The sequence below is a fragment of the Hirundo rustica genome, chromosome 11 (genome assembly GCF_015227805.2).
Source record: "Hirundo rustica isolate bHirRus1 chromosome 11, bHirRus1.pri.v3, whole genome shotgun sequence".
Taxonomy (NCBI): Eukaryota; Metazoa; Chordata; class Aves; order Passeriformes; family Hirundinidae; genus Hirundo; species Hirundo rustica.
In genome coordinates this window covers 9,139,194-9,162,170 of record NC_053460.1, presented here as the reverse complement: position 1 = coordinate 9,162,170, position 22,977 = coordinate 9,139,194, and the positions used below count along the sequence as shown (strand labels likewise).

The window sequence follows — 22,977 nt, the reverse complement described above, 5'->3', positions numbered from 1 at the left end:
AGCCTGCAAAGCTGTGACCAGCTGGACAATGGCAGACAGTAAGTGTGTAATAAATGGACTACACTGCTAACAAATTTTCCTCCAAGGCACAATGACAGTGTTAACTGCCATTGTGCAATCCTTTATATTATTCAAATTACTTTATAAGTAAGATTTTTGCTAGACTTTGACCAAGATGAATAATGGAAAGACTACTGCAAACACTCCCACTTGAAAAAAATGAAAAATCTTTCCCTCCAGTCCCACCTGATTGTGCTGAAGCTTAGTTCGGGAGGTTTTGGCGATGAAATGGTAACTGGCATGAGATGTGTCTGACTAGAGAGAAACAGACCTTCTTATCTTGATATGATTTCCTCCTCTTCCTCCATTTTCACTACAAAAAGGCTGACTGTCTCTGTCTTGAGTTAAACGTAGTATTTTGGGTTGTGCAGAAAAGCTAGTGACCCATTAGGTCAATTAAATGCAAACACAAGCACAATTTCAAGTTCAATACTTTGTTTCCTCTGGCAACAGAAAGAGAACACTAAGCCTGTAAACAGTTATATCATGTTGCCTAAAATGTGTTGCACTGTGAGAGGAATACGCATCATACAGATTTCTGGCTTATTAGAACATGAAAAAAGACATTAAAAAAAAAATAAAAAAGCAACATCCCAAACAACAACAACAAAAAAACCACCACAACCCCAAAAAACCAGAACTGTCACACTGCTGGCACAAATGCTCATCTAAATCTAGGAGAAAAATGTGTAAGGCTATTTATCAAAGGCTGATGCTCTGCTAAAATATATTAAGCTTAAGTTACTTTCAAAAAGGCAATGCACATTGTAAGCATCTCTTTTATTTATTGTAATATAAAGAAGCATACATCATTCAGTTCTTTTAAGTACAACTCAAATTGTACACTAACAAAAAAAGATCAATTCAGACATCCATGAACATGTCAGCAACAGAATTCATTACATTTTGCTCTGCTGGTATTGCACTTGGAATGGTTTAGAAGTAAGGCACAGTAAAAACAAAGTAATTTAGTGCTTCTACAGCAGATGTCTTTTTTTTTTTTTTTTAACACATGCTACATGACGTAAAAGTACTTCTAGCTTATATATATACACACATGAGAAAAAGAAAAAAGCATGCACTAGAGAATTCAGATTTCAACATATCCTGCTGTTTCATAATATACAAATAAAGTAGTTTAAAGATGTAAACAAATTGCATGCACATAAACTAGAGCAAAATCTTTAATACAGTATCTGAAAGCTATTATGCTTAAATAAAAAAATATAACTTATTAGTACTCAGGTTTATGTGCCATTTTTGTCCTGTAGAGATTAAAAATTTGGGGCTGGGGGGCAGGGAGTTATGGGTGGGAAGAGAGGATTTTTCTGGTTTTGCTGTTGGTTTTATATTTTTGTTTTACACATTGGCAGCAATACACTGGTAAGAAGGTCAAATATGGCTTTTGCAAAACAACGTCTAATGAAAACAGGAAAAATCACAATTGCATTCGGGATCCAGCATCCTGATCTTTTCCAGTCGAGAACAAAACAAAACAAAAATCAATATGATCTACGCTTTGAACTGGGTAAGCCATGCATTCCAAAAGACCTTTCTAAAGACATTTAAACTCTACAAGAACGAGACACTTTGTCAAGTGTAAACTCTTAAAAACTAAACACAGAAGAATCTGAATGACTCAAGCCTCGCTTTCCACTTCAAATACTACTGAGTAAGTTTCGCCCATGGCTGCGGTAGCTGAAGTGCTATTGGACTGTCTTCAGAATTAGCGACATGCCAGGAGCGGCTTTGCTTCTTTTTACACTTGTACATTAGAAATTAACTAAATTAACTGCATAATTTTTGGCTTCACTTTATCTTTGGCATAGGAGGTGCCATTTTTCAAATTAAAAAGGACATGCACCATGCTGCACTCCAACAGGTTATGCTGAAAAGGCACATTTGTTGCTGCCTGGGTGGCAAGGGAAGACTTCTTATTTTGCAAAAGGCACGGTGTTGAGTGCAACACCCTTTCCTCATCCTCCAGAGTGTTCAGTTAGACCAGGAACAATTGTACGCAGCGGCTCCCCAGGAGCTGTCCGTTTCTCTCAGCCACTGCTTTCTTAGCTAGATCCAGGCTTGGAAAAGTCACCAACGCCTCGCCACTGGGCTGGCCACTAAAGTTGTAAAGCATGAGGATGGAATCTGCTTGGAGCTGCAACGGTACAAGAAGAGAAAAGAAAAGACTATTAAGATCAGAGACAATACCTGGAAATGCAGTTTTCAATGCTGATGCATTTTTAGTGCATCTGGTCATGCCACTCATGTGCCCATGGTGAAAATATTCTGGATGTTAAGATTGGGAAGGAGAAGGAATCAAAGATTAAAGGAAATTTGGATTTTAGCTTGGGAAACAGCAGCAGCTCTTATTCTGCTGCTGAATACAGTGATGTAGACATAATTCTGTGCAAAAATTTTGCTAGAGAAGTGAATGAGATTAGAGATTGATAAAAAGAGAGTGTTAGATGTTAATAGGAGCTGAATGGGGCAAGAAATCCAGGCATGAATAATTGTTCTGTTATGTGGACTACTGGCCAAGCGACAAAGGCTATTAAGGCATGTCAATACTCACACACAAAGTTAAAAAAAAGAAACAAAACCAACAAACATGCAAGAAATGAAAGAGCTGTATGAGTTCTGTGTTGGGAGAATGAACTGAACTCAACACAGGTATACACTGCAAGGAAGATTTTTCAGAAAAATTAAGTAAAACATTGTGTGGTCCAACTGAATTAAATAAATATTTATTGTAATTTTAACAGGGTTAAGAAAAAGCACGTTAGCAGATGAGATTATTTAGTCATTGGATATGATTTACTTTGGAGGATGTTTGCCCTCATAAAGTCTTAAGAGACACTTCCAAATTGCTGAGTTCAAAGCAGACAGCATTGTCAGCCCTATTATAGCCCAACCGTTTTCCATAAGATGCAGGAAATTCTTTCAAGGTATGTTTGGAACTCCTGGTTGTTGGATAGAAATGAATCTCAGTGAAGTTTCGAAACCAGAGACTGAAGGATCAAAAGCTCAGCATACCAGGTTAATTTTAGACAAAGCTATGCTGGAAAACCAACCAGTTTAATGAATATTAACCCAATTCAAGTTAAGTTTGTGTGACATATGTCTTCTTGAGTTTAAAAAAGGTTAAAATACTTAAGTGTTTCATTTCTGTAGAATTTATGTGTGTCTGGTATACTACAAGAAATAGCAACATTCTCAGTTATAACCAATAGCATTTAATTCACATATCATATCATATATCAGCGTTACATTCAAACATATGAAAATAAAGCAAGTGCATGCCAGAGCTTCACTCACCCAAACACTGAGCAGGTAGTAAAAATATTCTTAAAATATAAGCAACAGTACACTTTAGAAACCAAAAGCATGCATAAGACAGTTAGCACAAACTTTCTATCATTTCTTTTCAGAGAACTAAAGTTAGTTAAGAAATAACATGCAGAAAGAAATCCAAAATCAGATAAAAACCATCATGTCTAAAGCCCACTTCTTGTTCAAAAGCAATCTTGGTTTATTTCAGAGTAACCCTCTCTCAAGGAGAAAGCTGTACACACTTGGGTTCAGCTGGAAATCTGAGCTAAAAGATGCTCTGCTCTTAACCACCTTTTTGCTGTTAATCCATATGGGATCAACTCATTTACCACCAGTCTGGAATAGAATTTTAATATTTCAGCCCAGAGACAGCTGAAAACATGCATGGAACTGTTAGACCTCTGAGCACAGAGGAGAGCTTTAAAAACATCATTTAAATAGCAGTATTGGTGTAATACCAGTGTGGGGAACTGGAAATTCATGTTATAAAAATTGCACAGAAAGTCAGCAGAGAAGTCTACACATTCTGCAAGCTACATAATTAAGAACTAAATGAACCCCTTCAGTTTCATTTTAACACATACTGGATTTAAGTTCTTATTTATAGGTATTCCTAGAGCAATTGATTTTCTGTATGTAAATGTCTGTTTTAAAATTAGATTCAGATTCACACAAATCTTTTCCTGGATTTTTTTTTTTTTTTTTTTTTTACTGTAAGTGTGGTACCTATATTATACTACTTTGTACCACTTAGAATTCAGACTGAGCTACTCCATGAATTAGTCAAAGACTGTTTCCATGTCATACTTAGTGGAAACCAATTGCTGATCTGGTTTTCCAGTTAATCGCCAGACCATGCAGTCCATCTGCTCCCTACAGATCCAATACAAGAAAACAACTGATTTGAAAGCAACTGAGTTGCTAATTGTTAGTGAAAGTACATTTGTCTGTGAAAGTAATTCTCTCAAGGTACAGTATGTGATTGCCATTTTTAAACTGAAAAGTTGTTCTGGTTTTATCTTAAGGAAAAAAAATGTACTAACTAATCTGTAGTGTTTTGAATGGAATACAGTAGTACTGTGGCATCATGTACTCCACACAGGCCATAACAAAATGTCTCTAAGAATTGTGTATGTGCCAAAAATGCAGGCAAGTTCACTGTTAGCAAATCTAGTTAGTTGCATTAGAAAGTCACTATACCCAAAAAACTTCTTCTGAAAAAATGAATGTAGTAGTTCACATTGCATTAGGGAGACCAAGAGAGATATTAATCTCTAACCAGTTATATGGTACAGAAAAGACACAGCCAGAGGTCTGGGGGTTTTTGCACATGTATTTGTGTGTGCTTTCTAGCAATATCAGGGAGAAAAAAAACATCATCAGCCACTCTACTGAAAGGAAAATATTGGACTGAAAAGTTCACAGGAGATACAAGCATTAACAAAGCCTTCTGGAAGTTGAACACACCATCTGAGCAGATCCAGGCAATCACACAACCTCCACCGCTGCCGCCCCATCACTACAGCTACAGATCACAGCCGGGCCATTTTCTTAGGTTAGTTGATTTTTGAAGCAGAAAGACTAACACCAGGATCCCAATGCAAGCTACTAAGGGGGAAAAGCCACAAGCAAAGATGTCTGTAGCACCAAGCCCTTCTTTCCCTTCCCATTCACCTCTGGAGACCCAGGCTCTGCCAGTCACATCTTACCTTCTTCAGAAGTTACAAAGAGTTACAAACAGACCCACTCTTTCGGTGCTTGTAACACACTCCTGGCTTGATCGCTCAGCTGAATTAGGCCATTGTAGTCATCAGGTGCATACTACAGTACAAGTGTGACATGGGACAATCAGCAAGAGAAGGAACAGTCCGGCACAGCAAGCCACACAGACCATCATTTGCAACCACAATTTTAAGAGCATCAGCTGTAACAACTGGCAGGAGACACTGAATTGGACAGAAACTACTTTTATGTAAGATAAAAAATACATTAATTGTACTACTGGTTGTAGAAATAAAGTAAATGTTTGTGGGGAATGTTCTAAACTATGTATTTGAACTGCTCCTTATCAAGGGAGGGAAATAGCTCAGACTATGAAAGTGCTCCTTTTTTCTTCTACTCATGAGATGGCAGCACTAGGTAACCAAACTCTTACATCTCCCTAAGCACAATCATGAACCCAGTAATGGCTCTCACTGGGACAGATGAGCATCTTCCAGCCTGCACACTGAAGTGGGGGAATCAGAATAATTGTATAGATCTCACTCAGATCTTTTATGCACTCATGGAAATAAAGTGCAGCTTCTCTAGGACAGAGTGACAAACTTGAGCTGCATATGATTCTTATACTCCATGGACTACACCAATGTAATGAAAGAAAATCAACGTCCCAGCATGAATGCATTCACAAGGTAAAATAGCATTTATGCTAGTGTAGTGTATTTCTACACTGGAAAATGAAATAAACTACAGCATAACTGCATCATGATAGATTTGTAGAAGCAATAAATTAAAATAAAAATAGTCACTGTAAGGAACAGTCACACCATCTGAACAGGAATCACTCATACTATTGGCCTGGTACAAATATGACATACAGAGTCAGAAAATATATCTTGGAGAATATGAAACATTCTTCTTAGCACGTAATCTTTCCAAATCACATATCCTGGAAAGGGACTGGGCATTCCTACGCATGCTGCAAAGACTACTTGAGTGGCTCCTATAACCCAGAAAACAAGAGTGTTTAACGTAACCTGAGCTGTAGAATAATTTTCAGTGGCAAGAAGAGTTTCCTCTCTCCCCCAGATGGACTAACACTAATGGTTTTGCACTAACGCTTCAGATGATTGCCAAATGCACACAATGTAGATGCACTATGCTGCCTTTCCTTTGATGTTTCTATAATACAAAAAGTCTCCTGCCAGCTTAGGGAGAAAATGATATTATATCTGGGCATACAGGATGCATATCCATCCAAAGGGAAGTTGAAAAGAAAAACACCAACCATCAGAGTATACACCTTTCACAGAAAACAATAACCAAGAGCCCAGAGAATATAAAAGAAAAGGACCCCCCAGAATTTTACTACTGAATTCTAGCCACCTTCACATCTAAACACATGCCATTAAGTAAAAGACAAACATAAGAAGTATTTTCTAGATAGTCTCTGCCAGGGCAACCAGACCGTGCAAATATTAGATTTATCAGTTCCCAGACCTGCCCTTGAAACAAATCTACAAAATGTAAGTTTACTCTTTGGAAAGAATGTCTCAAGATAGTACATACTTTAGATTATCAGTAGATGTACAGTAGGCAAAGTTCTACAGTCTTGCTCTTGTAAGGGACAGAGTATTTCATAAGTTACACTTGAAATGGAATAAACAATGTGGAGAATATGAAACCTGGAAAAATATCCTGTACAGAAATGTCAAAGTTGTCAAAGCTTAGGCAAAGACCTAAAGAAAGCGAGAAAGAAAGAAGAAAAATAATTTCATCAAAAGACCCAGAAATAGAAGTAGCTTCCAAACACAAGGATAGGTAAGAGACTGCAGTCAATTAAAACAGAAGCTGTAGAACACTAAGTTCTCTGAATGAAATGAAAACTACCCTAACTTGCCTGAGTAAGCATGTGATTATGAATCTTTCTGCTTCTGTCTGTATTTCAGAGCCCATAAGAACAAAACAAGAGCATCCAACCACACAGGACCAAACCAATGATAAACTGGTTAATAAAGATGTAATACACTAAACTTTCTCCTTGAATTTTCTTTTTCTTCAACTGTTTTATTTCTTTGTTCTTCTCTTGCTGAGAGAAATATGGAACTGTCTTCCCCTCACAGACTGTGCACAGATTTAACCAGGTCACTAACCAGTTAGTCATTGATTTCCATTTCATTTTTGCAGTTCCTACAGTGAATATTCAAAGCTCAGTCTAAAAACAGCACATACAAAGCAATCTAAAGAAAATAACCCACTGCTAAAAAAAACCTCCAGCACTGAAACTGGAAAGTATGTTTAGACACACTCCAACTGGGAAAAAACAGGAGCAAATAATAGAAAAGGAAAACATCATAGGCAAAATGGCCACTTGAGGAAGGCAGTTGCAATTCTCACCTAAAGTACCCATAAACTGACTAATCCTGGAATATAGAACCAGATTTGATGGTAGGTAACTGTAACCTTTAGCACAAGAGTCAGGAGAAATACTCTGAACTGGCTTTGCCCCTAGAAGTACATTGATTGTACCATAGGATTGCCAATACAAACAGCCACAAATACCTGAATGCTCTATGAAAGAGATACCACCTGGGAACGTTCTGTGTATCAGAGGCTGAAACAGGTAATGCCTGCTCCAAAAATACAGAGCCTGCCACTTCAGTCTCTTGCTTCAGGCGTGGGAGGCAACAGACAGGAGCTGTAACCATTCATTTACTCATCCCAGTCTCACAGATGCTTTCTCCACACAGGCAACATTTCCAGGTGGGAGATAAATTTAGGAATAAAGCAAACCAAGCAGTGTGCTCTGTTCTGAGAGTGTGGAAGTGAGCATGGAATAGTGGCTGTATTGCCAGATGACTTCCAATCCCAGTAAGTGGGAATTCGTCCTCTACCATTTCCCCTTTCCCTTCCGTTGTCAGAGGGTGCTGTGCCTAGGACTGGCACACAGATGATGGAGTACCCCCCTCTTAGACTACAGAGAATCAGGTTTCAAAAGGAACCCAAAGGAAATAGAGAATACTTCTTTGTTTAAGCACACATTTCTGAGAAGAAAACTCCTAATCCCTAAAAAGTCAGTAACAATGAAGTCTGTTTTCCTGATACAGCGGAGAAGTGTCGTTAGTGCCCTTGGAACTTAGCCATCCATCCACTTCCCTTCGCTTCCTTATTACTGTTTTAACCACAAGTCACCCTCCTCCACTCTGCCAGCAAGCCTTAAATTCTGGGTTTCTGAAGCCTTGGAGGATTAATATACTGAGAAAACTCTATATAGCTACAGACAAAAGTACAAGTTTAAAGAACACTTTCTATCTTAAGCTTTTCTTATGTAGAAATGTGTAGACAAATAAGTTCTTACATTTCCATCCCAGCCTTTTTCAGCAAATTCAGGGGGTTTAAAAAAAGTTCAGATGATAACCATGGGCCCTAAATCTTAGTCATCTTCTAGTTTGTTTGGGTTTTTTTTACTAGTATACTTACAACCTACCTACCTAAATAGCAAGTCTGCTTTCTAAGAACTAATCCACAGGGTCTTTTTCAGGCAGGCGTGAGTTCACTTCACATTCGTGCCAACCTCCAAGAAACTGGGCAAGTACTACTGAAAGGAGGCTGAATCCTTGCCAAGACAACAGCTGTGAACTAGTTTTTGGTCAGCTAAGACTATGGGCACAGCAGAACTGCACCTATTTTTACATTAAGCTAACAGCTCTTGTGATGATACCAACCCTTCACTATTTGCATTCTCATTAAAAAAAAAAGAAAACCAAAACAAAAAAAACCAAAAACATACACACACAAAACCCAAACCAAACAAACAACCAAACCGAACAACAACAAAAAAGAAAACTGAAAGAAAACCTCAATCCCAGAAGAGACACTATTTGGAGAATAAAATACTTTTACATTGATTCATTTAGTGGCTAAATAGTAAAATTCATGAAGTATTTAGCCACTAAATAAAGAAAAGTAAGACTTCAGTGAAAAATTTTGTTCTGCTGTGCAACTTTGCATAAATCCGTCACAACTACTACCCCGTTCATCCATTGTTTACTAGAGTTCTCTCATTGTTTCTACAGCTCTACAGAGAGATGGCCTAACCTAACACTGCGGATTTTTGCTATAGGTTATTACCATACTTGTACCACTTCTTCCTCAAACTTTACCCCAAAATATGAAATATGAGTTGTTGTTCTTCTGAATTCCTGAAGAGTCCCCTCAAAATCCCATCCATGGATCCCTTACTTCAACACAATGCCCAGAGCCCAGGGTCTGCTGAGCAGCAGGTGAATGGGGAGGGATTCAACAATTTGTTGTTGTTTTGGTTATTTGGGGGTTTGTTGTTTTTTCAATGTGGTTCTAGTTGGCTTGGGTTTTGTGGGGTTTTTTTTTAGCTACCCTTTAGCTACATACCCAGTATATAACTGGACATAAATCAATGGCCCTATTTGCTTTACAGTACAACTAAAAAGCAGTTTAATGTGAATTACTGAATCAGAGAGTACTAATATTAACTCTTTTGAGGATTACAGTACACTACAATATTATACAGAAAGATGATGGGGGAAATTACCATCTCCCTGATTTACTATTAAAATTCTTCCCGAGTTTTTCAATTGCTCAATCCAAGTTACAATAAGTACATGCAAGCTGGAAGGAATTTTCACCAATAAAAACAAGAAAACAGAATTACAAGAAAAAATTGAGCTGCTGAAACACTAAACACTAATGCTAATAAAATTAAATGAAAATTAAAATGCTGATCTGCAGACTTTTAAATTATTTGTTTGTAGAAGCATGTACTGATGTTGAGACCAGCTTGTTGGAGCCCACGATAGGCAAAGTTTATCTCTTAAGAGGCAGGTCTGGTATGAAAAGTGCTTTCACTTAAGTAGCAACATGTGCACACATGCAATATACAGAGCCCATGAAGCCTGAAGGAAAAATCCAGAGGAGAATAAAGCAAGAAGTAAAACTTCAACCCTGCTCCTTGCAGACAAGGACACACAAAGACTAAAATCACCCTTCAATCTCAGCATCTCCGATCTGGTTCCCACAATACCAACACTGAAGTCCATTGAATACCAACATCAATTAGTTGTACATAGATTAAAACCATGCCCAAACCACTGATGATTATTAAGGGCTCACTTTATGAACGAGCAGAAGCATCGTGCAATAAATCCTTGGGCAGCAACAGAAAATGAAAAAACATTGTGAAGAAAGGGGAGGAGAAAAGAAAAAAAAAAGATCAGTTAATGCTCCAGAGATGTAATATTGTCCCATTACAGTAAGTCACCATCTGTTTTGCCCCTGAAGGAAAGAATGAGTATAAAACTAGCATTACCACATGTGGGATTCCAAGAACTATTCAAAAGAATTCCTGGTTCCTTTATAAGATTTTGAACCTGATCTCATTTGGACAACATCTTCTAAAGAAATTAAAGAGATGAGCTATTTAATAACAATAACTAATGATCACACGAGGTTGGAGCAGCAGAATATAGGCACACTTCACCATGTGGCAAAAAATGTGTTCATCTAACCATTTAATTGTGCAATACAAACACCAGGAACTGCCCTCCATGCAGAAGGGCAGAAAGGAGGAGAAGAGCAAACTGAGCACGAGACACAAAGTCCAGATTCACTAAAATAAAGATTTAGTGAAACGTAGAGATGCTAGAGGTGGTCACTGACCTGATCTATGCATGGACAGGTTCAGACCACATTTTTCAAAGGTGCAGTTACACTTCCAGCTGAATTTCAATTTAGCAAATAAGCTTTCACACTTAAGGTTTTAATACATCCACCATCTACCCACCAAAACCCCCAGCCAGTAGAAAACAACTAAAAGGCAAAATATCAATGGCTAAACAATAGGATGGATGATTATTACTTGTCTGGGCATCATGAAAGCCACAAATAACTGAATTTGGTTTGAACTCTGGAAATAGCTGTGGAAGAAAAAGCTGTAAAATATAACAATATTCAGTTTCTTCTTACCGTTTATCAAAATTCACCACACTTTTTATGTGACAATCTTTTTCCACTGAAAAACTGATTATGCAAAACTCTTTCAAAACATAAATGTAACGTTCAAAAAAGAAGACTCAACGGGTAGAGCACTGCATCTTCCAAATACCCAAAACTTGGAGCATACACATTTAAGCATCTGTTCTCAGTCTACCTTCATTTGCATACCAGACATCTGGCTCAACAAATTAAAGCTCATTGTCTTCTAAGAATCTTAAGGTTAAAAACAAGAAATAAAAAATCATACCATGCCTGAATGTTTCCTATTAACTCTAGCAATATCAGTGTTATTTCAGAATGCTGAAGAACAAACATGCAAAAATTGTTGCCTTTTGACTCAAATCCCATGTTCACTTGCAGTGGTTTTAGAGCCACAGATGATTTTAGGTCAGGGCTTCCAAGTAGTACTCCAAAGGGCAGAGTTGGTAGCTGTGTATGTGCTGTTCCCCACAGGAGTTAAATACTCACCAAAAGATACCATATTCAATTACCTTTCCTTTTAGCAAACATGTCATGACAAATCACGGGTATAGATACAGTATTCTGTGAGACAAAAGGCAGAAGACTTGGAAAGAGCCATTCCATGGATTCAAATTAGAGCTGCTGGAAAACTGTTCATAGCTGGTGCTTTTTTTTTTTTTAACTTATCAAGAAGATAACGTTCTGTTTGTTCACCTGAGAGCATTCCATCAGTCCATAAGACTGACATTACCTATAGTATATTTGCTGTCAATATGGACAGCGTGGATAATACAGATTTCTTTTAGTTTGCAATGTAATACAGCTTTAATTAAAGATGTTCCTGCCTGAAACCAAAATAACTAGCACTTGAAACAGTGTTTGACCAAGACACCTGTGTCTCCCCTTTTGCAAGTCACCACACCCAGCTCACAGCTCTGTGTATTAGAAATCTGCAAACTTTAAATGTTAAAGGTCAAACACTGACCCACCCTAACAAAAGGCTCCCACCACCGAGTGGCCAGGACTGAAAACATGTGCCAGCCCCCCCTTTCCTGAGGCAGCCCCATTCACAGCGGGGCTCGGAGGTCTTCAAAGTGAAACCCCAAACCCAGATGCCGAATCACTGCTTCCAAATCAGGATTTGTTCATTTAATAAGAAGTGAGGCAAATCTTGTGTTACACTTCAGTCTGCCAGTACACGCAGCTTGCGCACTTGTTTGGCAATTTCCAAAAGCACTTGCTCAGTTTGACCTCCACTGATCAGTGCTCAGAGGTCCAAATCTGATCTCAAGGAGAGAGCTGCATACTCACCTGGTACCCCTGGAAGAAACTGAGTATCTCCTTCATTCCTGTGTTATATGGCAAGCCCTGCATCCGGACTAAGGCTCCAGGCTGGGGCAGGATTGGAGTGTGGGTGGCAGTGGCAGCAGCTGCCACAGCTCCCGGAGGAGCTGCAATGTACCCCACCGTGGTAGGAGATACTGGAGGACTGGAGGAGAGAGAGGGAGCAAAGTTGTTACAAAAAGCAATAACTGGTTCTACTACTCATAACAGACGAAGGTGAAGCTGAAAATTTAGATTTGAATATAATCCAAATACCGCAGAAAAACAAACAGTCCTGATGTGGATTGTTTTGTGGACTTAATTTCTCTTCAGCATCTCATAATCTATTTTTAGAGAAGGGAGGGAAGGGAAAATAGCTAACATTTGTAGTTAAAGACATAAGGAGGGGCATTTGTTATTTCACAGGGGAGTAAAAAGAAAAAAGTAGCTGCAGATGACTTGTTTTAAGATCATTAATAAAAACACATAGAAAGAAAGGGGAGGAGGGTGCCATAGTATGAAAAGGAGGAAAACGCCCAAATCTGGCATTTCTGAGCCACAAAATAATGAGTAATTAGCATCTCCATCTCTGGTCAGAGCCCACCTAGCAAATTACCAGATACTCAAGCTAGCAAGTGTCACAAGTCTAGGAGCTATCAGTGAATAAGCTATTTCCCCATAACCCATGTACCAGACTTCAGTGACTCACACTGATACCATCTGTGGGGAGGGAAAAGGTGGAGATCTGCTCTGCTTTCACATGTAAAAATGTTCTTTGGTCTCACTGATATACAAAATCAAACCTAGTACACACCTAGGATGAGTCTTTCAGCACAGTATGGTAAGTAAAAGAACAAAGAGGTAAGGGTAGAGGTGGTATTGACACAGCTTCTCTTTTGGCCATGAAATAGAGCTGCCTTGACATTGACCCAGTGCCAAAAAAACTTGTTAAATAATAGGCCAACATTATCATGAGATTCAAGCAGAACCTACAAAGGAGATGAACGCCCTTACAAGGTCACAAAGAGTTAAAATGGTTTCTGCCTCTGTTGCTGAACATTAGGTACCCAGGATTACCTACACTAGAAGTACGAATTTAAGAGCTGCTCACTGTTGTCCACAGAGTTGCCTGCTGCACTGGGACGAAAGGCCAAGAGAAGCAGTGAAATCTCAGTGTTACCTGGGATAGTAAGCTGTGTAGTTCATGTAAAGCTGAGCAGCCTGGGCTGGGTAGTAGGTAACAGTTGGAGGAGCAGCTGCCGAGGCCTGGGGCGTCCTGGTGGTTGGCAAGAGGGCTTGTGGCTGGTAAAGGGCTGCTGCCTCCGCTGGGATCACAGCTGCTGTTTGGAAAGCAGCATAAGCTGGTGGAGAAAGACCTAAAACCAAACCAGGACACAGCAACAAAAAGCAATCAGAATGGAGAACTCTCAGATGAGTAATTCCTCTCCTACAGCAATGTGATTAAAACCATCTGGGCATGATTGATGAACGCTTGAGCAAAGACCGCTCTCTAGCCTCTCCCCTGGAGACCTTTGCTACATTGCCAGGAATAACAACAGGGGCATTTGGAATGAGTAATTCCTAAGAGTTCACAACTCCTAGAGCTGAGCAGCCTTGTCTATATGTAAATGGAAAGTAGGGAACTTCAGAGTTATTAAAAGAAAGCATAAAGCCATGTGCATAGAGAAAGCAGGCGTGCACACCAACACACCCTGGTGTTTTCTAACAGAAGTTGTACTCTGTGGGACAAAAGCACCGTAATAGTAACTACACATGGGCACCCGTAACTGCTGACCGTGAGACTTCATGTACAAGCTTCCTGCGACTTCCAAGAGTATTTTTAGGATATAGCAAATGGAAGGGAGAATACTCCGCTACACCACTACTCTGATGCATTTTGATGACCAAACACCTAATTTGTACAGGAATAACAGGAATAACTTGGTGTGCAGTCAAATTGGGTTTATATACTATATTTGGCAGCTTTTTACTATTTTGCAAATACACATCCATATCTGCTTTGTGATTTGTAATTAGTGAGACTAATTAAAAGAGTACAGTAAAATTCCATTATAATTCCTCAGTAAGGTTCACTGTAATCTTAAAATAAAAAAATTAAAATCCATCCAACTTCACCACTCTGTGGTTGGTTAGTATATTATCTAGTGGGTATTTTCCTTCAAAAATAAGCCCAAAGAGTACCTTCTCAATGCTCTGAGGCAAGACGGCAAGAGCACTCATTGGCAGCTGGAGTATAGAACTTTTCCCCATTTTAAAAATCCCTCTCATTCCAAGTAGGTTTCACTACAGGCAAGTCTACTGCGGAGCTCAGAAGAACAGTACACCCATAAAAAGCAAAGTGTGCAAACAATTTCACTGGCAAGGCCTTGCTGCCCTCTACTCATCACCGAAAATACGATAAAAATGCCTCTGATCAGTCCCATTATTGCCCAAAGGGAACAATTCCAATCTTAGCATGTACACAGATGGATGATTATTGATCATGGCAAAACCCGAGTCAAAAGATGAAAGGCCACAAAGCTTCAGCACCTACCACATATCAGCCTTTAGCAGCAGAGAGCAGAAGAATTGGAGACTTACATGGTAACTTACATGGCGGTGGGGACAAGCCACTACGATTTAAAGTGCCACCCATTAAAACAAAGTTCATCTCCTCTCCAGAACACTGGAATACTTCCACATAACGGTCCTTCATCATTTTTTTGTGACATTTTTGAGCCACCATAAAGGCTTTGTCAGCAGATTTCATTTGGATAAAAGCATCACCTGACGGTCGTCCCTAGGGGAAGCAGAGAAATAATTGTAGATAGCAATCTGTTATTAAATCACCCAGATCACAAGAAACGCAGAGACCTTAGTCAAACATCTACTGAAAGCATGTATCGTTATTTCTTCTCTGGCACGAATAACTTACAACTCAACAATTCTATTTAGGAGCAGAAAAATCAAGACTCATGCAACAAGTGCCCAGTTTACACAATGCTACTTCAGTCCTCAGCAGAAAGAAACAGAATCACGTAGCATGGAAAAAAAGAATTAAAGGTCTCTTATCCAAGAGCTGTTCAAAGCAGGACTAACTTTCAATTTACATCAGGCCACTCATGGCCTTCTCCAATTGAAATATGAGCATGTCCAGGGGTGGAGATTCCATATCTCCTCTGGGAAACTGTTCAGGTGCTTAGCTAATTTCTCATTGTGAATTGACTTTTTCCCTTTTCACCCAACTGGATTGTTTTGGGGGTTTTTTGGATGTAGTTTATTCACACTGTCTCTTATTCTTTTGCTGTGAAGTTCTAGGAAGAGCCTGGCTTTGCCTTTCCTACAACTACTTCTGAGGTAACAGTACAACAGCATAAAGTTTCAGATTCTTAATAAAGTCCATAGCTATGCTGGAAGTTGATTTCCAGGTCTGATTTTCTGCAGTCTGACAGATATGCCCGTCTGTATAAAATACAAAAACTTCCTTAACCAAAAAAAAAATACACACACAAAAACCCCCCTTAAACAAATATAGTATATCTCTCATTTGTTTTCTTTAATACCTCAGTGTTTCTGTCATTCAAAACTGATTTTTAACACAGACAATAGGGAAAATAAGTCTCTACTATCATATCATTAAAATATACCCAAACCACAATTTTTTATTATCAACTTTCTTTAGAGCCTGAGCAACTGCTAATCAAGTTAGAAGTCATTCTGACCCAAAGACCACTCAAACAATGCAGCAGGAACCCTGCAGCTGACAGAGCAGCTATGCCATCTAAAGGAGACATTTCTGTCATGTACCTCCAGCCTCTGGCTGAAAACAGCCTCCAGGATAAGGTTATCATTCAAAGAACAAGCTTCATCTTCCCCAGGCCGATGCATATGTACATACAGAGAGAGAAAAGCAAGGGTGTATGTAAAAGGGGAAGAGAAATAAATGAGGCAAAGACAGACAGAACGTTGTACTTTCCCAAGGTTGGAGAAGACTTGAAGCCAAGATCAGGAAAGCTGCTCTGACTTCTAACCTGTTCAAAGGTTACTCCTCCCATGCAAAATGCTGTTACCTGCTGGTTAAGGACCATGTGAACTCCGTGGGGCTTGATATCCCCTGTGGCATCTCCCATAAATTCCAAGATGTCATCAATGCCAGCAGTGTAAGGAAGACCTCGGAGCCGGACACAGTCACGGATGCTGCCCGTGGCGATGGTGTATGGTGGGGGTATGACTGGAATGATGGGAGTTGGAAGAGTTGGAATCAGAGGTGTTGACATGTATCGATTAAGTACCTGTTGGCAAAAAACCCAAAGCAATGCAGATTTACAATCATCTGTCTGAGACAGAGCAGTTCTCACTATACTATTTCCAACATAAGAGAAAAAAGCCCTTCTTACACCAAATTACTGCAGTTAAGTTTCCTGTTGGGCATTTGAAAGTTTCAAACTCAGAAAAGGAGAAGGGAAAGCTAACAAATTCAATTTGCTAGACCCCAATAACAGACTTTTCTCATGTCAGTATAAAAGAAGTTAAAAGACAATTACTGTTTGTAGTACCTCGAAAAGGAACCTCTGAAATCACATCTGTGCTAATAAAGCAGTATTGCCTCATACAGTTCTTAGTTAAGCCAGGGTAAATTAAAAACAGTCATTTTTAAAAGAACTGAGACCTGAAATAACTAGTAAGTAAAAGCACTAATTCTAATTTGTTCTAAAACTTGATTGGTCAAGTGAGGGTGCTTATTTGTTTAACCCCGGTGCTCATCTCCAAGTGCAGAGTTTCTGAGGAAAAAATAAAAATTAAAGATAAGAATACAGGAGACTTTGATCTCAACATTTTCTCTTGACTCGTTTCCAAACAACAAAGGGAACATATGTCACATATTGGGGCTTACTGCCGAAATTTTTTTTAGTGATGATTATCACAAACAAACACATTCTACCTAAAGAGGTACCCAAAAACAGGTTACAAAGCTATAGCTTTGTTAAAAGTGATTCAGCTTAGGGAGTTTGTTTCAAGAATCTCCTTGCAATACATTTCAGGCCAGAAATCTCTCAGTTGTATGGAGACTATTGCAATTACTTTCTACTAAGCAAATGCGAGCTGGCTTTACTTCTTGTAATTATTCGATCAAGTACCTTGTCATTTCCTAAGAAATAATCTCTTGCCCAAAAAAGCAAAAAAGTTTGGGTGTCAGTCTAGACAGCTGTCACAGAGAAAGAAGTAATGACATATTAATAGAATATAAGTTATATCCAGGTCCCCCTAAAAAAAGTGGAAGTAGAGACTTGGTCACTGTGACAGAGTGATTTTGTTCCTTAGAGGATTTTGCTTCATTCTCTCTCAGGGGAGAATGGGGGAAGAGGGGGAACTGCCATTTCTAATCTTCACAGCACACAGATTCTTGGCTGTTGGAATATCCATATCACAGGAGTAGTAATGGGTCTACAAGTGTGTATATGCTTTCCCTTGCCCAATCCCTTCTACAGAAAGGCTTCACCTGTCACACAGGCTGCACAGGAACTGTATTACATTTTTATAGCCAAGGATTATGCAAAGACCAGGCCAAATCTAAGAGTGGTTCCCTCTGGAGCCACCAGTCTAGAAATCCTCTGTCAGGAAGAAAAATACAATATGTGATGTTTTTCTGAGGGACAAGCTGCTGGTGACAAAATAAAATGCTTTTACCAGTTTAAGAAGGTAATGACAGGAACTGGTAAAGGATAGGGAAAAAAGGAAATATATTACCTCAGGAAAAAGAAAATTAACTTCTTTTCACCAAAAAAAAATCAAACACATCCTCTTAATTCATAGCTTCCAAAAAAGCAGTTGCTCATTTCATGCATCCCGATTTGGATTTAATATTAGAAATTCTGTACATGGAGACTAGCATTAAAAGACAATACTGCAGATTTTAAAGAAACATTATTACAATGCTATCAATCTACTATATTTTTAGAATTACTTTTGTGATTTCAATCAACATACGAGGAGAAGAAAATTACGCACTGATTTTTACTTCAAGGCCTGAGGGATGGTAAAAAAACTGACACAAACAGTGGCAGCATAAAAAGAAATCCCAAAACTAAAAACCCCAAACAAATAAAGCAAAAACAGTGCTGCACTATTTTCCATGCCCATTAGGAAACATGTATTGGCCTTTCTTGACGTTTTTCATATAATAAACGTTCATGGTTGTCTACAACCTATTTGTGTGCAAGTGTTAGAAGAAATGTTTCAACTGCTCAGTTTTGAGTCTCACAACCAATTGTTACAACCTGTTGGACCTCTGCTGCTGTGCTCCTGAAGAGTTCAATGTAACGTTTTCCAAGTATTTCTTTGTGCTTTTTAAGTGCATTCTGTGCAAATTCTTCACAGGAAAATAACACAAATGCATCTCCCGTGGGCCTGCCATCTGGGTACTTGACAAAGAGAAGTCCCTCTTTCCCTCCTGTGACTGGGCACTCCGGGCCCAGGAACCCCAAGACATCCTCCTGAGTAGCAGTGAATGGAAGGCCTCTCATCCGGATGATAACTTGATTCTCCTTGGATAAGAACTGGGCCACTTCATTGGAGGTGCCTGGGGGAGAGAGAGCAGCGCCCGGTCAGCCAAGAACATAAGGTCAGTGCTGGGCACTCAGCTCCTGGGGATGCGGCAGCAGCAAAGCATTAAGGAGGAACACAGGAGGTGAATAGCCAGCAAAACACACAGACAAGACCCAAGACACTACTAACGCTCAGCAATCTTTTGTGAGGGGAAAACCTCTTAATCTGCAAGTGTTTCGTACTGTAATGAAACTGGAGATCAATGTAAATTGACACAAGACACATGGATGCTTCCACTGCAGAGGCTGGTCTTCCTCCCAAGACCTGGCTGTGACCATCACAGCTCCAATGCTCACAGCTCAGTTTCAACCATGTGAAAACAGAACTTGACAGGGTCAAATATTCTTGGAAGGCAAAACAGGAAAAGCTGCTTCATTATCCATTTGCATCCCCAGTCAAGGAAGAAAAAAAAAAAAAAAAAAAAAAAAGGAACTAGAAGAACATTCCTATGAACTTAAGTAATCACACTGAACTCCAGCATCACTCACCTCCTGCAATTTTTAAGAATTCTTCCCCAGTGGCTTTGTAAACCTTGAAAAGAAAGAACAAAGAAAACCCACATGAAAATCATGATGTTCAGCTTTAAACAACACACGCTTTCACATGCAAGAGAATTGTGTTTTGGTACTTTGAGCAAAAGAAAAGTGCAGTTTGGTTTTAAATGAGAACATAGTCTAAAATACTCAAGTTTCTTTCCAAAGATAACTTTTTTACCTCAATATATCTGCTACCCATGTGATGCTTATGCCTTTCCAGGGCAAGGTCTCTCTGTTCAGAATTGACAAACCGGACCAAAGCCTCCCCATTTCTTCTTCCTTGAGAATTCAGACAAAGAGCCACACCACCTCTGGAAGGTAAAGCCAACAAATATAAGCTTCGTCTGAATCTTTAATACATTTAATAAATAATTGTGTAAGAATAGTAAAGGTATCAGACTTTAACATGAAGATTACAGATTGAAAAAGAAATTGCTACTATCCACAATTTAATTTTTATTGTAATACAATGATACTTTCAAATCTGCTTCATTGAGGTCATGGATCTCGTGTTGTTCACCAACATGGGAATTGAGTTTCTCCACTCCCTTAAAGATGCAAGTTTATCCTTACTGTTATCTCAGAGATGCACATTTGAATTTCCTCATCACTCTAAATTAAAAAAATAACATTTTCTCACTGTTTGAGTTCTGGAATATATATTAAGTGGCAGGTATGCTAATTAAACTCACACGTATGCACACAAGTCATATGAAAATTTATTCTAAACAGTACTTGGAAGTTTCTGAATCTGGCCTGTCTAGGAGGTATAGAAGAATAATAAGTTGGCACAAAATTAAAGGTTTTTTCATGTCTTGGCCTCTGCTTTGATTAATGCAATAGGAGTTTCTCCCTTTTTCATAGGGAGCAATAAATGAATGTATATTGATTTTCAATTAATAAATGTCTTTTCTTCTCCACACATTTCAAAACTTTCTCTTGCACACCGAAGGCTGGTAAACCTGTTCAGCTGTCATGGCCACAGCATGGGAAGGGGTCAAGTGGGGAAAGACTGGAGGACTCCAGTGGGGAAAGTGGGGGATGTGTGTTCAACAAATATTAAAGGAACTCGTTATTAAAGGCAAAGTGATAAAGCAAGGCAAATTCTCCTTATCTTACTTGGCAATGTTGAGTCCTTTGAAAAATCGAGCAATATCCTGGTCTGAAGACTGCCAAGGCAAACCTCTGGCACGTATTACAGTCTCACTGTCCACAGTTTCAGATTTACTACTGCACAGAAAGAAAAAAGAAGACAAAGTAAACTTTAATCCTTTAATCCAGGTGTTCCAAAATTTTACCAAATTTCAGATTGCAACAAATTGAATTATAAATTGGGAACATATTTTCTGTTGAGACTCTCCTATCTCCATTATTCCTTTCAATAAAGAAATGGAAGATAACTTGGATAATTCCTTTATATCTACAACACTGAAGATGCACAATGTTGTCACCACATTGCAGTTCCTTAAATAAAAAGATGGGAAAACTGCCTCAATGTAAAGTAATAAGGAACTGAATTAATTTTATTTGAAAGATCCAAGCAACACCAATTACTTATGCCTAAGATATTTCAGTCTGGTCACTGAAATGCATTTGTAAAGAACGAGCCATCCTGTTCCTTCGTCCCTAAACCCACCGCCCAATCCAGCATGTGAAACCACCCTGGGAAGCATCACACAGCTCAGTTCATGTAGGCTGCACTGGCCATCAGCCCTGTTGACTTAGGGAAAGTTCACAAATATTTCTTCACCCTGGGTAAGATAAACCAGCCTCGCTGCCATGCAAAACAGGAGCAAGAGAACAAAGAGCATTTAACTTGCAGTGACTTTAAAGAGGTGGACTAAAGTACAGCATCCAGCATGCCAGCCACAGTCTGTCTGCACTGGAGTGACTGCTGAGTACACTGTGCTCTTCTCAGGAGCCAGCCTGCTTTCACATGACCATGGGGAAATATTCACAAGCTTTCCTTGCTGCACACAAGATTCATCTTTGCTTGTAAACAACCGTGACAAGGGCACTTACCAAGGACCTGTTTCGTACTTGTATTTCACAGTTTCAGGCTCAGTAAATGCATGATCTGTGACAAAACAGGAAGTTTAAATATAACCAGGGTCAGAGATTACTTAAGAATGACAGCACCACTGCCAATTCTTTCAGAAAAGAAGGATTTCAACATTCAGTATAAATAATTAACTTACTACAACCTTCTGAGAGCATGCTGAAAATGATAGCCACCATGGTCTTCACTTGCCACACGCCAAAGTCCTCCTCTGCTTCATCTGTCCCTAAGCCTAGATCTAAACAGGTAATTATAGAAAATAACAGACTTCCACAATCCTTTGTAAACAAGTAATAAGGCTTTCCTGATATTAACACAGAACTAGTAATCAAATGTACTGCTCTTAGTGGGGACCTGGCTATTAGACGTGTTACTCTGCTCATAAACTGGTTAATACTCACTTTAACAGACAACAGCTTGAAAACTATTGAGAGCTTACATAATTTCAGTGTTAACACTCAGAAAATAAAAATTCAGGGAATACATTCTTATCACTTTAAATATAACTGAATTTTAATCCCATTCACATAGGCCACAATGGTCCTTCTAATCTGAATTTAGATGTATTGTTTGGGTTTTGTTTTTGCTTTTTTTAAACTCCCTTCAATCAGGATCATGCAAGATAACTAGTGGTATATAAACTGCAGCAAAAGGATACATTCTGCCATGGTCTTGATAGTCTGATCTTTCACGGCGGCCGAACTAGGGTAGCAAGTGTGGAATTCTTTGCGCAGATCATAAAAGGAATAGAAGCAATCTGACAACGAGTAGTTCTACAAGGAAGGCAAAAATGTTTGTTTTGTACACACTATCCCTTTAAATTTCAATTAACACTTTTGAACTGAATGAGACACTCTCAAAAATCACATAGTTCCATGTCATCAGCTTGTCGATGACAGAACCGTTTGGTTCCTTGTAACACAGTTCAAATTCCATAACTCTGCAGAACTGGATCTCTATATGAACAAAATCAAATAGCCTCTAGGAGTCATGGGACCCATGCAAAACAGCTGGAGAGGATGGCTGGGAAAAAAAAAAAATATTTAAAAATATCTAGGTTTTGCTGTTTGATTCCCATTTTGGACACTATTTTATCTTTTGTAGCTACACTGAAAATCAGATTTGTACCAAATCATGATCACAAATTTTAAATAAATATTGTCACAATATTTGTCACAGAATACAAAATCTCTTTCAGCAGCTTTCAGGAAAAAACTCTGCAAATGGCCAGCTCTTTCCACGTCAGCAGCTCTTGTTCTCGTGGGGCTCCTGCGGACCCTGCTAAACCAGCAAACTCGAGAGCCACCACCCAGCACAAAGGCAAGCTTCTCCTCCCTGTGCATGGCAGGGTGC

General features: G+C 39.0%; 1 protein-coding gene across 4 annotated transcripts in view; it reads right to left on the bottom strand.

Moving 5' to 3' along the window:
* Positions 1–821: 821 nt before the first annotated feature.
* The window catches only part of ESRP2 (epithelial splicing regulatory protein 2), a 42,230-nt gene continuing 20,074 nt past the window's right edge, over positions 822–22,977 (bottom strand). For 2 of the 4 annotated variants that reach the window (XM_040075145.2, XM_040075146.2), the window contains exons 5-16: positions 22,283–22,397; positions 21,764–21,862; positions 21,588–21,642; positions 20,685–20,795; positions 19,744–19,876; positions 19,518–19,560; positions 18,702–19,003; positions 16,494–16,715; positions 15,025–15,223; positions 13,604–13,799; positions 12,412–12,589; positions 822–2,215 (exon numbers count right to left, since the gene is read on the bottom strand). In XM_040075145.2, the coding sequence (XP_039931079.1) occupies positions 2,057–2,215; positions 12,412–12,589; positions 13,604–13,799; positions 15,025–15,223; positions 16,494–16,715; positions 18,702–19,003; positions 19,518–19,560; positions 19,744–19,876; positions 20,685–20,795; positions 21,588–21,642; positions 21,764–21,862; positions 22,283–22,397 (1,812 nt within the window). In that variant the 3' untranslated portion in view covers positions 822–2,056. Of the gene's footprint in view, positions 2,216–5,099; positions 5,212–12,411; positions 12,590–13,603; positions 13,800–15,024; positions 15,224–16,493; positions 16,716–18,701; positions 19,004–19,517; positions 19,561–19,743; positions 19,877–20,684; positions 20,796–21,587; positions 21,643–21,763; positions 21,863–22,282; positions 22,398–22,977 lie in introns of all 4 variants that reach the window. The other 2 variants (XM_040075148.2, XM_040075147.2) reach the window with 2 other exon arrangements.